Source organism: Anoplopoma fimbria, chromosome 7, assembly GCF_027596085.1.
Source record: "Anoplopoma fimbria isolate UVic2021 breed Golden Eagle Sablefish chromosome 7, Afim_UVic_2022, whole genome shotgun sequence".
NCBI classification, from domain to species: domain Eukaryota; kingdom Metazoa; phylum Chordata; class Actinopteri; order Perciformes; family Anoplopomatidae; genus Anoplopoma; species Anoplopoma fimbria.
The window spans coordinates 9264493-9278922 of record NC_072455.1 but is presented as its reverse complement, the minus strand read 5'-3'; the positions used below and the strand labels follow the sequence as shown (position 1 = coordinate 9278922).

The 14430-nt window shown below is 40.8% G+C and overlaps 1 protein-coding gene across 2 annotated transcripts; it reads left to right on the top strand.

Moving 5' to 3' along the window:
* Window positions 1-67: 67 nt before the first annotated feature.
* rad17 (RAD17 checkpoint clamp loader component) lies at window positions 68-14366 on the top strand. 2 transcript variants are annotated; one of them, XM_054601356.1, is made up of 17 exons: window positions 68-158; window positions 500-610; window positions 1516-1746; window positions 2376-2450; window positions 2576-2714; window positions 3394-3530; window positions 3991-4043; window positions 4740-4865; window positions 6527-6596; window positions 6687-6798; window positions 6939-7136; window positions 9386-9489; window positions 9598-9744; window positions 10555-10683; window positions 12041-12161; window positions 12568-12625; window positions 13119-14366. In XM_054601356.1, exons 2-17 carry the CDS (start codon window positions 569-571, stop codon window positions 13297-13299), a joined length of 1923 nt encoding a protein of 640 aa, XP_054457331.1. In that variant the 5' UTR covers window positions 68-158; window positions 500-568; the 3' UTR covers window positions 13300-14366. The 2 variants fall into 2 exon arrangements, with proteins under 2 accessions (XP_054457331.1, XP_054457330.1); XM_054601355.1 differs by having other exon boundaries at window positions 496-610.
* Window positions 14367-14430: the final 64 nt, after the last annotated feature.

The window sequence follows — 14430 nt, the reverse complement described above, 5'->3', positions numbered from 1 at the left end:
GCGTTTAAATAGGTAAACTTCACTTTGCCTCATAGCTCCTGTAACTCTTTAGTGACATTAACTTTACCTCCTAGTTAGTTCTCATTACAGCCGAGGAAAAGTTACAAGTGACGGAAACACACCGTGTATGCTGCTGACACATCAACCGGTTAAACAAGGTAAGGTAATAAAGATAGATTAGTAAGTTTGTAAACGTTCGCTGACCCATTCCACCCTTCTGTGAATGTATCGTATCCGTATATCACCAAAAGACATCGAAGTAGACTAAAATGCATTTATAACGTATTTTATAAGGTATTTTACACCTAATGGATAACGTTATGTGTTCTAGATGTGGAGATAACTTTATCTTAATACATTTTCTGGCAGCACAATATCAAGGGAAAAAAAGCTAAGCTAAAGATAATACAATATGAAACTTTGCATATCCATAGACCCTTTCATTATGCTGTTTTACTGAGATAACTATGTATTTTCTGTGCTGCCCTATGTTAGCTAGATCTAAAACCATCACCACAACCAACAACTGCTGAACTGCTCCCTTCAATGTGAAGCACCAGTGTTAAGGATGGACAAGCTTTCTGTGGGCGACAAAGCAGCTTCAAGCAGAGTAAGTTCTTTAAGGAGGCAAATGTTAAATGACAACTACATTACATTGTTTGTTTACTCATTCTGTATTTATATATGTCTGTGTGTGTATGTATGTATGTATATATGTGTATATATATGTATATATATATATATGTATATGTATATATATATATATATGTATGTATATATATATGTGTGTGTAGTGGTTGTATATATATATATATATTACATATACAGACATACATATATACATACATGCATGTTCTCCCTGTGTAAAATAAGTCCAAAGACATGAACTTATTGAAGTCTAAACTTTGTAGGTGTTGAGTGTGAATCTGTTTGTAAATCATCTATTTCAGGGTAAAGGCCCTTTGCTATACTGACATGACCCTTAAATTTTACCAGATGTTGGTAACATACTCCATAATATATATACACTATCATCTATATACATACATACACATAAACACACACACAAGTATTAAAAAGTAATTTCGAGTCATGACAGCCAAAGGCCAAGAAATCGGTTGCCAACTTTGCAAAATGGTTGCCAATGGCAACCTGGCAGCCCTTACTGTTGAGCCCTGTAGTACAGTTTGAAAAGGGCTTTATCTCCAATAATTTAATACGTTTTCCCTTTGGTCTTCTACTTAATATGTTTAGCTTCCTTTATCCAACATTATCCCCACTTCCCCTCTTTTCCCAGTCATAGCATGCATTTAATCAAATCAAAGGTTTCCTCAGGAATACCTTTTATTTCTGTGAGGTACCAGCTCTTCACTGAGCACACAAGGCCACCTTCCTCCTCCTGTTAATAATTAACATCTGGTTCGGTCTAGTGATCATCTTTATTTAGAAATTTTGTAGACATCCTACTTCACTTAAAATCCTTAACTAAATGATGTTTGACTGTTTTCATTATAGCCAAACCGCTGGGTGGATCCGTCCTTCGCAGACCTGCCGGCTGACAGCTTCGCTCCGTCCAGACGGAGAAAGGCCAGCCAGGTTTCGTGCTCCAAGGCTGAGCCCAAGAGGCCCAGGAAGAGGGCAGTAGAGTCCGCCAGCTCAGACAGTCACACGTCCCGTCTGCTGACAGAGTCAGCAGATGGGGACCAGGATGAGCCGTGGGTGGACAGATACTCGCCGCGTTCTCAGGTCAGCATCATCGCTTTTGTTGTTTGCTCTGGTACCCATGAATACATTGGGATATAGCCAACAGCTGGTCTCAATGACGTACTGTGATGTGTCCGTAGTTCTCTGTTATCACATCAAAATCAGTGAGCAACTTAAGACTTCACTTGCCACTTTAAAATCACATTATATGTGATTTTTCACATTAATGTGATTTTTAACCGTTATATAGATATTTGTCTTGAAACACTGACTTTTCCGGGGAAAAAAACAGTTAAGAAAAAATGTATGGATACAATATCCAGATGAGTCAGTTTTTGGTTAATCCAGTAATAAACTACCTACAAATCAAGATAGTCCATCACGTTAACGCACCAAATCCTATGAATCTCAATCCATAAGGCAGATCATTTGAGTAGAGTTCTCTAGGAAGGACTTGTTTTTGTCAGCCAACCAGGAAGTTGGCATCCTACTGGTTCCCTCCACAGAAAGCCAACGGCATTTCTCTATTGGATTTTGATTACTGCAAGTTCATCAAGTAGCCATGTGAGCACTGCTGAAGGCTCTAATCATGTGTTTTATTTTAGCTGCGATAAAAGATTCAAGTTTGAACTTTGTAGTTCTTAAAATGGTTACTTTGTGTGTATGTGTAGGCCGAGCTAGCTGTCCACAAGAAGAAGATAGAGGAAGTAGAGAACTGGATGAGAGTTCACTCAAACACATCGAAGGTAAAACAGTTTCACGATTTAAACTAACATTGTTTGTGAGGACTGTTGTGAACAAAAAAAAGCTCCACGATGTCTGTGGAGGTCTTAAGCGAGGAAAAAAGGTTTAGGGTCGTTGTCATCCACAGGGCAGAGTCTTGCTGCTGACCGGGCCATCCGGCTGCGGGAAGACCACCACGGTCCAGGTTTTGTCTCGGGAGCTGGGCCTCAGGGTTCAGGAGTGGACCAACCCCTCCAGCCTGGAGCTGTACAGCAGTGGTCAGAGCGGTGAGGAGAAACGCTCTCTGTCATATCATCGTTATTATCATTAATATGAAAGAGAATTACCCACCAGAGAAAGTGAAACATGAAAATGCTTTTGTTGAGACCGTGTCGGCGTTGGTGCTGATGTGTTGGATTGCATTATATTGAAAGGTGTTTGTAATATTCAACGCAAGTTTGTCAATGGGGATGACTAATGATAAAAATAATAATAATAAAAGTTTAAAATATTAAAAATAAGTACTGATATTTGCAGAGTGCACATAAGATGCTTGAAATCAAGTAAAATACACATTTTTAAATATATTGAAGCAGTGAAAATAAGATGAGAAATGAAATTCTTGATGAAATAAAATTAAAAGATTTAATACATTGAGTAGAGGTAATTCGACTTATCAGGACTGGAGATGCCAACAAGCTCAATAAGCTGGTGAGGAAAGCCAGCTCTGTAGTGGGTCACCCATGGGGATCAATAAAGGAATATAATAATAATAATAATAATAATAATAATAATATATATATAGTTTGACATCTTCATGTGTGTATAAAGAGAATATAATAATAATGAATAATTTTTTGACATCTTGCGTGCAAGAGTGAATGTTTTTTTGGGGCAGGCTGACAGCGGTACCTACATCTCTATCATGTGTCTGTATGGTGTTTCTGATTCTCCGCCTTTCCCCAGACTGGAGGACAAATGGCTTGTCCTTCAGCTCCCAGTTAGCCCAGTTCCAGGAGTTCCTCCTCCGAGCGAACAAGTACAACTGCCTGAAGATGTTGGGGGACGGAGCGGCCACAGACAGAAAGCTCATACTGATGGAGGTATGTTCTGCATGGTAATATTGTACTGATACAATATTGTATATATATATTAATATATCAATATTTTATGTAACAGACTATTAACACTGCAAGTAACAATGAAAGCTTTTGGAAACAAGTGCTTTTTCAGTCCACTAGATGGTGCTGAGTTTTTTTCTGGTGCAATCATGCAAAAAAAAAAAAGAAATCTGAAGTGAGATAAACCAAATGCAATCTTTATCTTATTTGTTTAATCAGATGTTATTAAACTGTATCATTTGCAATTGAAAAAAGGTAATAAATCACGATATATCGCAATGCAAGTTATCACTGTTGCTTAAACAACTGAGAATATATTGGAACATTTGAACTCACCATTATCTGTTGGGAACAGGATTGTCTGATTGTCTGATCACATTGGTCTAAAGCTGGCATGTTTAGCTTTATAGTTAACACTTGGTCTCCGCTTGTCCCTCCTCAGGATTTCCCAAACCAGTTCTACAGGACACCTGGCAGCCTGCACGACATTCTGAGGTGAGATCAGAGCTTTTTTTCATGCTTTCACACAGAAAAAACAGTAGAGATTATTATGATGACACAATTTATCTTCAGAATGAAGAATTGGTGGGCCTAATAAAAGAAAAAGAAAATTCAATGCCCCCACTCATTCCAAATATGGTAACTCTTGTTCATTGGTTGCGAAAAAATACAAGATGGTGAATGTGAAATCGCCAAACTCGAGGCTTCATACTGGCAGTCCACAAACCTATGCGTGACGTCATGATAACGATGTCCACTTCTTATATACAGTCTATGGTTCGGGCTAAGGAGTCTCAGTGATGTTCACAAAATGCACATTTTTAATATGTCTGTTCCTCACAACGGCATTAACAAAGTTAATGCCTTTTATTCTCGGTGCGAAAGCTCATAAAAATTGTTCCAAAAAGGACCTTTTTTTTTTTGACCTCCCCAATAATACCATTGTGTGTGAAAGTATTTATGACAAAAACAACAGTTCCAAAAGAAATTTGAGGTGGGAATTAAACAAATGGATGAAACGCACCCCCAAAGGCCTTTAATCTGTTTCCCATTTTCTTTTTGTAGATGTCCTTTTGAATACCTTTCTACAGGACATAGTATATAGTACTGAGAACTAAGTACATGTGTCCATGAATCTAATCTGTGCCACCTGTGTATTTCCCTGCTCTATGTGACACCGTTTCCTGCCAGGCGCTTTGTAAAGACCAGCCGATGTCCCCTGGTGTTCATCGTGTCCGACAGTCTGAGTGGAGACAGCAGCTCACGCATTCTGTTCCCCAGGGAGATCCAGGAGGAGCTGGACATCCGCAGCATCAGGTTGGCTTTGATGGGGGATGTTTGACCTTTTATGCAAAATAACCTGAGACCCCTGTTAGACACAGTTAAATACCAGCGGTTGGCTGTGGAGGGGAGATTGCGCGTGCACATCCGTGGCCAGATTTGAGAAGAAACCGACACTTTGTAAATGTGTGCTTCAGTTTTTGGTAAAAGCCGATATAGAACTTCCTGTTTATTTTAATCACCACAATCTCCCTGGTGGCTTGCATGAATCCCATCTGGCCGAGGATTCTATCAGGAACGCCATGAGGGAATTTCTACAGATTTTGACACAAGCATGAACTGCTTAAAATTTGTTTAAAGGTCGCTGTGACCTCACAAACCCATTTTTAGTCTTTACTCAATAAGTTATACATTAATTATGATGATTTCACACAAATGTCTAATTAGATAAAAATGATAAAGTGATTTTCGACAGACATGGATGTAAATTGCAACTTGACTGGTTGGTGGAGTCGCTAATTCTAGTTATTTTCTGGCGATGCAAAACTCCAGCATGAATTCAGTATAATGTAGCCCACATTTTCACATACATTATCTAATTCCATTGGTGTCTTCCAATAGTCCAAACACATGTTGAGTCATGCCTAGTTCACACTACACAACTTCAGAGCTGATTTTTCCGCTACCAGTTTTTAGAGCTCGCAAACAAAAATCTTCAGATCAGAGACAAAGCCGCTTTGGCTCGGCGGGAGGGGATTGACTCCATTTCTTCCGTGACACTGGAGCAAAAGCGAGTTGTGGCTAATGGAAAAGGATGCTACGATCAGGACCGTTTTGGGGGCGAATGCCCTAATAGCCAATTGCGGGGTCTATTTGAAGCTACTTCCTCCAAAAGCGACCCCGCTCTTTGATTGTTTGCTTGTCCGCTCGTATGTCTCACTGTCTGTTTGACACAACTGACAAATATGTTGAACAAGTATGTAATAAAAATAAATAATAATAGGCTATTTCTGATATATATATATATATAGTGTATGGGCAGATTTTGAAATATCATTATGTGTAAAAATCGGTCGAAATTGAAACTGCAGGAGAGCAACAGGGAGAGAGGGAGGAGAATAACAAGCTTTGGCAAGAATGGGATGCATATTTTTTAATGTATCAGAATCAGATTATTTATATAATGTGTCATTTAAATCATTTATTATTCATTTATATCTGTTTGTTTTCTTGCCCGATTTGCTTGATTCGTTTCTTCTGATTGGCTTTTATAGAGGTTAAATATCGTCCAATAACGATCGATGGCTGATCAATCAGAACACCCTTAGTAATGGATAGATGCATGGGTAGGATTCCATCTGTACGAGGGCAGTCATGTCATACTCACCACTCTCAAATGCGATTTTCAGTCACTAGAAATTAACAGCTGCTTTGACTTTGAAGTTTTTTTCTATAACAGTTTAGCCATAATCAGTGAAACTTAGAGCTTCCTGCATGGATATTTCACATTAAAAGCTGTTCAGGGGCTCAAAGGGTATAAGCTCTCGCATTTCTAAAATGGGCTTTTAATGTGAAACATCTGCAGGAGTTTAATTGACAGTAGGAAATGAAAAAATCATCAAAGTAAAAGTGATTTTAATTAATATGCAAAAAAACAAACCCTAACCCTCTGGATTCCTCTGAACATTGTCTTCCAGTTTTAACCCCGTGGCTCCGACCACAATGATGAAGGTCCTGACTCGGATTTCAACGGCGGAAGCAGGAAAGGTGAAAAGAATTCCTTCCAGTTTATTACACAAATCCAATGATTTTTAAATGCGTTTTCTGCAGTGTATATTTTCCCATAATTCTAAGCAGAGCTGTGGGAGGATGTGCATCACAGACCAGGCGGTGTTAGAGACGCTTTGTTCAGGAAGCCCGGGAGATATTCGCAGCGCCATCAACAGCCTCCAGTTCTCCTCCCTCTCAGGTCAAGTCAAACACAGGAATACCATGATATTTGCTGGAAATACCTTTTGATTTTAATGACCATTCATTGATATAGAACAAATATTGTTGCCCTATCTTAAGTGACATCAAAGAATGTCTATCATCATTGTAACTTTACAGACACGTCGTTGGAAAAGGGGCTGTGGAGGATGAAGAAGGACAGACCTGTGTCTTCGCTGAGCAAAGCCGTTTCCAGAACGAACCAGCGGAAGAAGAAGTCCAAACCGACAAAGGAGCTGGAGGAGGAGCAGGCGATTGGAGGGAAAGACGCTTCTCTGTTTCTGTTCAGAGCACTGGGGAAGATCCTACACTGCAAACGTGAGTCACAGCTCCCAGTTTCTTACCAAGTCTCTACTAACAAGTATTGTGTGTGTGTCAGTGCCTGATAGACCTACTTCCTCCGTGTCATATAGTTCCATTGTTGTCAAAAACTATAAAAAGACATCAGTGAGCCACACTGTTGCACTGACTCACATGTTCCTTCATCGCCATAAAAACACACACTGTATATTGTTTGACTAAATCCCACATACACCATCTTGCTGCCACAAATAGTTACTTAATTTGCCACTGAAATTAGTCCCCAACAAATGCACTTTATCTCCCTGTTTGCTAAAAACTAGTGACCAGCTGTTAAAGGAAATAATTGCTAGATAGCTAGCTTGGTTAGCAAGGTGCATCCATAATTCACTCTAATTGCGACATTTTGATAGAGAAGAACAGGTTAAAACAACATGTCCTGACCCCGTGTAGTACAACTGAACACTAGACAATGCTGTGGCAGCAACCTGTCAATCACAAGTTAGCCCCGCCCTAAAGCATACCCTACTATATGATCTATTTCACACTTAATGGACCATAATTTACTAAATTAGCATCATGCTGTATTGAAGAAGAATGAAACTAGAGATTGAGACCATAAACTGATGTTTACAATGTTTACATTATAGTCATTTAGCAGACGCTTTTATCCAAAGCGACTTACAATAAGTGTATTCAACATAGGTATTCAAGAGAACTACTAGTCACCAGAAGTCATAAGTGCATCTCCTTTCTTAAATAGCATCTAAAAGCATAAACCAGAGCAAAAGTATAGTGCAGAAACAAACTACTAAGAAGACAATAAGTGCAACAAACTAATACGAATACAATAAGTGCAACAAACTAATACGAATGCAATAAGTGCTATGAGGAAGGCTCAGGGTAGTACTTCTTGAAGAGGTGAGTTTTCAGCCTGCGCAGAAAGATGGGCAGCGACTCTGCTGTCCTGACGTCAGTGGGGAGTTCATTCCACCACTGTGGGGCCAGGACAGAAAAAAGCTGTGACCGGGTGGATCGGCCGCAGGGACCTCTGAGCGACGGGGCAACCAATCGCCCCGAGGCAGCAGAGCGAAGTGGTCGGGCGGGGGTGTAGGGCTTGACCATGGCCTGGAGATAGGAAGGGGCTGTTCCTTTCACTGCCCTGTAGGCTAGCACCAGAGTCTTAAACTGGATGCGAGCTCTTACAGGGAGCCAGTGTAGAGAACGGAGAAGGGAAGTTGTGTGGGAGAACTTGGGGCGATTGAACACCAGACGAGCTGCAGCTTTCTGGACAAGCTCCAGAGGTCTGATGGCCGACGCCGGGGCTCCGGCAAGTAGTGAGTTGCAGTAGTCCAGGCGGGAGATGACCAGAGCCTGGATGAGCACCTGCGCCGTCTCCTCAGTGAGGAAGGGGCGAATCCTCCTGATGTTGTAGAGGAGGAATCTGCAGGAGCGTGTGACCGATGCAATGTTTGCTGAGAGCGACAGTTGGTCGTCCAGGGTCACACCCAGATTCCTCACAGTCCGAGTTGGCGTCACCACGGTATCGTCAATGGTGATGGACAGGTCTCGGTGCGGGCAGCCCTTCCCCGGGAGGAACAGTAGCTCGGTTTTGTCTTGGTTGAGCTTCAGGTGGTGTGTCGCCATCAACTTCGAGATGTCAGCCAAGCACGCAGCAATGCGTAGGGTCATTTTCTCATAGACTTCTATACAAGATTTTTTTTACAAACTCTTTGCCCCCTGATTGCAATTAGATTAAAAATTGCAAGTTTAAGCTTAGAGCTGCAGACATGGCAAGGTAGTCAGATAGTATCGCGAGCCGAACTAACACAATGGAATTTGTCGTGGAATTTGTTTTGAAAAGTTGTCCTTTTTAAAGGCCTGATTCCAGAGAAGATCATCAGCTTTAATCAACAAAATGAAGCCGATATAGAAATGTTTTCTAATTGGAACCTGTTGACGATTGTTACCTTGGAACGGGTGTATCCAGACTTTGGCACCGTATAAGTGAATTCAGGTCCATGCAGAAATTAATTTATAAGACATTTGGATTACGAGGACCACGTGAAGCAAATGAAGTATGTGATCAAACACAAAGTCAGTTTCCGTCTGATTTACCTGCTGAAAGTCTTTTGCAGCAGCAAGCATGTGGTCACTGAAGAACGCGACCGCTGCAGTGTAGCTTTGGTCGATCAAACACGACAGTACTTCAGTAACTGACACAGAGGCAAATAATTTGTATTTTTGTTTTTTTTCCTCATTAACAGGAGGTAAACAAGAAGATGTTGAAGCAGCTGAATGTGTCCCTGGACCTGGTCTACCATCTCACCTGTCTCATCATCACAGAGAAGCATTACTTGTAGAACCTGAGGTGCACACATGCTTTTATTTCTAGTATTATTAAAAGGTAACAAACAGCATGTGTCATTTTAGTCTTTAAGAACACTGAGAACTCTGCTGTCCATGTATCTTTGTTCAGCTGGTTGTTGAGCGTTCCCACATGTCGGGAGAGTTCTTCAACCTGTACCTCCATCAGAACTACCTGGACTTCTTTTCTGAGGTGGAGGACGTGGACCGAGCCAGCGAGTATCTGTCTGACGCCGACCTCCTCACTTCTGATTGGACGGTCAGTCTTTCTTTTGGCACTAAAATGTAATGTGAATGCTATGGCCTGTATAACTTCAATGAAATTGTTCCTGATGTCTGCATACTATATTTAAGGAGTTGCTTTTGAATTAATATGCAGTAGCATGCCCCTTCCTACAACGAGCTGAGAAATATTTTGGACCTCTGTTATCCAAAAATGCCTGCTGAAAAAAAGAAATACGTAGTGAGATGATCAAATTACATCCAGCTCATTTTAAAAGATTACATCTATGCAACTCAGAGAGATAGACAAATCGAATGTATTAGTATTGATATTGCCAGAGTATTAACTGTCATCTTTTCAAATGTTCTTGATGCATCTCAATGTATCGCATCTTCAGTTTTCTACATTACTGCACATGGCTACTTTTATGAATTATCAGACTACAACAGAAGTAATAAATATAAAAAGCTGCACCTTTTCAATGCCAGTATCTGTGTGAGCCACCTCAGTATATAAATCCTTCTGCAGTGCATTACAAGTGTGCTGTAATCTACAAAAATAAGGTTTTAACACAGTAGGACACGTCCTGATTTACACTGCATGAATTAGCCTAGTGGCCAGCAGAATTTTCCTTACTTATAGATTTCCTATTCTTCCTTGGTTTAAGTCCCTGCAACTCCAGACAGAACAACTCCACGGTTGAATTTTTAGGCTGGTATGCACGTCTATCAGCCCAACACTGTTGAAACAGAGCAGCTGATGTTGGTAATGAGATCCACCAGTTAGCGGGGATGGTCTGTGAGCAACAATCTGTGTCATCTGCATAAAGGGCTGTGCTGTTTACAGAGTCGCAGCACCATGGGGCAGTACGGGTCCTCAGTGGCCACCAGGGGGCTCCTTCACTCCAACGCCCAACAAGTTTCTGTTGGCTTCAGACCGCTTCACAAACCGGACTGGCTGCTGGTCAACAAGAAGGTGAGACACATCGGGGTTGTTGCTCTGTCATTAGTTTATCTGTGGTTTAAATGTTAGGACAGGTTTAATGAGTCATAGGTGGCCAGGTTTGTCAGTGCTTACGGTGGACAAAATATGTAACTAAAGACACTGTTTCTACACTGTGTCTTTGTCAAATAAGTCAACACTTATTTGACATTTCAAGTATTTATTATTGTCATTTTACAATACAGGATTTCATCATTAAAAATGTGGTTGAAGCCCCCTCCACAAGACAATCCCAGAAAATGTATAAACAGATATTGAAATAAGGATGAAATTTAAACATTAAAATAAATCAAAGTATATAAAAAAAGTTGCACCAGAAGAAGACATAAAAGGGTTGCACAGTGGTGTGGTGCTTAGCACTGTTGACTAACAACAAGAGGGGCCCGGGTTCAATTCCCGGGGTTGATGAGCCTTCTGTGTGGAGTTTGCATGTTCTCCCCGTTGGTGTGGATGTGAGTGTGAGCGTGAATGGTTGTCTGTCTATATATGTCAGCCCTGGTGACCTGACCCTGCCCTTGCCCAATGTCAGCTGGGATTGGCTCCAGCCCTGACCAGGATAGGCAGTTAAAAGATAATGGATGGAAGTAATATGAGTGTTTTAAATTACTTAATAGGTTCCAAATCAAACCAACCATGCTTGGATGGGTACTTTCTTTTTATTATCCTTTGGGCTGTGCGCGGGCACCTCTTGTCACCAATATCATTGATACACTGATACCAATTATGTTCTGGGCAGTTTTGTTCATCTGCTGTAGAGCCCTCCTGTTCTGGTTCAGTTAAGTTAACAAAAACTAGGCAGGGGGATTTAGCCTTTTTAGGTTTCCGTAAAAAAATACAGCCCTCCTACATATTTCAAATATATTAACTTTCGTTCATTGGCTGTAAAAGACTATACATAATCAAAGATGGAGACTGCAAAATCGCCAAACTTGAGGCTTCAAACAGCAGTCCACAAACCAATGTGACGTCACAATAACTACGTCCACTTCTTATATACAGTCTGTGTTTTACCAACGTTGAGCAGAAGGTTGGTCTATGAGCACCACTCTGCATGATTGTTCATTTCCTCCCAATGTGAAGTCTCATCGTTGTTTGAGGGTGGTGTCATCCGCAAACTTCACTACAGCGTTATGGTCATGTTGGGTGGTAGAAATCGCGGGTGTGCAGCGTGAACAGGAGGGAACTGAGCATACAGCCCTGAGGGGCTCCGGTGTTCAACAGTTAGAGTGGAGGAGGTGTGATCACAAATCCGAACAGTCTGTTTGTGAGGAAGTCCAACAACCTTGACAGGAAAATAAAACTGTAATGAGTATGATGTTGTTCCCGTCAGCACCGGGAGAATTGCCTGGCGGCCCAGTCCCTGTTCAGGAACTTCTGTCTGACACCAGTCAGCCTGCAAACGGAGCTGCTGCCATACCTGGCCAAACTCACCAACCCAATGAGGAACCAAGGTAACACACACACACACACACACACACACACACACACACACACACACACACACACACACACACACACACACACACACACACACACACACACAATACCATGATTTCCTGGCTTTGATTTTTCTGACAATGAAATCCATCACAGCTGTATCAGCCACTGGACAACTATGCAATGTATCGAAGCAGAACTTCATTAGCCCTTACCTTGAATTCTTACAAATACTGTACTTGTTGTACTTTTATTTTGAGGTGACATTTCATATTGTTTCCTCCATATTGGTTTTCCAAACCCATATCTCACCACAACCAACAGAGCTTTGTTTAACTCATAGGAATGATTGTGTCCATTGATAACATTTGAGGATTCATTAACGGTTAAGTGTCTACTTTTCTACGTCGTGTCTCCCAGCTCAGATAGCTTTCATCCAGGACGTGGGTCAGATGTCACTGAGGAGGTTCCCCGGCAGGTACGACTCTTCCCATAAACCAGTTAGATTGAAGTGTGTCTGTGGGTCGACGGGACCCAAGAGTGAACAATCTAAAATATGAAGAGGGAGAAATGAGGGTTCAAACATCCCATTACACTGTGTTCGCCTTAACCAGAATCATTTCATTTCAACGGTTTAAAATAACACTACATTTTTTTTTGGTCAAAATAATCTTAACTCAGGGTTTACCTACAAGCTTTTTACTTTAAGAATGTGAAAGTTCATGTTTGTCAAACTGATCAGTCTAGTCTAAGTGAGTCAAGTCCTGGTGTGTTTAAAAAGAAAAGTCTGTAAGATTTTCCATCAACGCTGCTGCTCCCTGTCTGTTTGTTTTTTATCTTCATAAAGGATTATTTCCTCTTAACATTAAGGGTTTTACAGAGTTACACCTATTATTCAATTTGAAACAGATATTGTTAAACCAATGGTGACAACTGTACTAGACTTCTGTGTTTGTTTCTGTCCTCGGCAGATTAAAACTGGAGGCTCTGACGGACAAGGAGCCGGCCCAGCTGGACAAGGACAGCGAGGAGGAAGAGGAGAGTCGGGGCGGCGTTGAGGAGGGTCTGCCGGCCAGTCAGCCCCAACCTACTGCATGCCAAGTCCTTCTGGAGGAGGAGGACCTGATCATAGAGGACTACAACAGTGACTAACACACTCAACTCTGACATACTGGGACAAAGTTACACTTTTTCACTGTCAAATTTTTGCATGGATTTCTGGTTTAGTACGGAGGGCGATAAGTGCCACGCTAAGGAGAATTTTGCATTTTTCCACGATTGTAAAATTGATCCTAGAACTTAAATTATTCTTCACAGAGCTGAAACTGTTCTTCTTGATATGTTGCTGACTGTGATAATAGCTCTAGTATTACAAGGTGTTTATGCCTCATTGAGGTGTCATATGTACAAGAAATTATCATTTTTTAGAAACCAGCTTGTCTTTAAGAACCTGAAATAAATGTGAATCCGTAGCTTGATATAGGCTCTTAATAATATGAAAGCACAGGACTTAATTCCAATAATTTCCCAAAAGTGGCCCTTAAAGAAATAATTCAACCCAAAAATGACATTTGTACATCAATACCTTACTATGTGTTACCTCGAATTCTTGAAGAAAACTTAGTTTTACTAACATGCCTCCATGGTGATCAAAGGATCAAAACACGGAAAAAACTTCTTGATGAATTGCTCACTTCCCAAACACATGCATCTCCTCTTAAACCTTGCTATTGACGCTTGAGTCCACACGAGTCTGGACCAATTGATTTTGTTAAAGGTCGATTTGATACGATTCTGCAGTTGTTAAATGCAGCCCTACCATTTGCTTCCATTCAACAAGACTTCCCTCCGTTTATTTTAAAATCTTCGTTTACCTTGGAGTTATGGGAGGAAAACAATGTTTTCTTGAAGAATTCAAGGTATAACCAGGTGAGTAATTGATACACAAATTTTCATCGTGGAGGTGAAGTATGCCTTTAACAGTTCTGTTGAAATGTTGTCACTATTTATGTTTTAAGTGCAGGATTGGCACTTGTTTTTTGTTACCTGACAGATTTTAGTTTTTGCATGGTGACTGTTAGCCTTTTTTTCTTTTTTTTCTGTTCCCATCCCATGGATGGATAGAGAGAAACTGATACAATTACCAATATATGCTCATTGAGAGATAAGTGGACTTAAATCTAATTAAGCAAGTGAATAAAACATAATGTGTGAAAAGAGGATCATTGGGCTCCATACTCGAGCATTTATCTTGTTGTCACACTTTCAATTTCACACACCCCT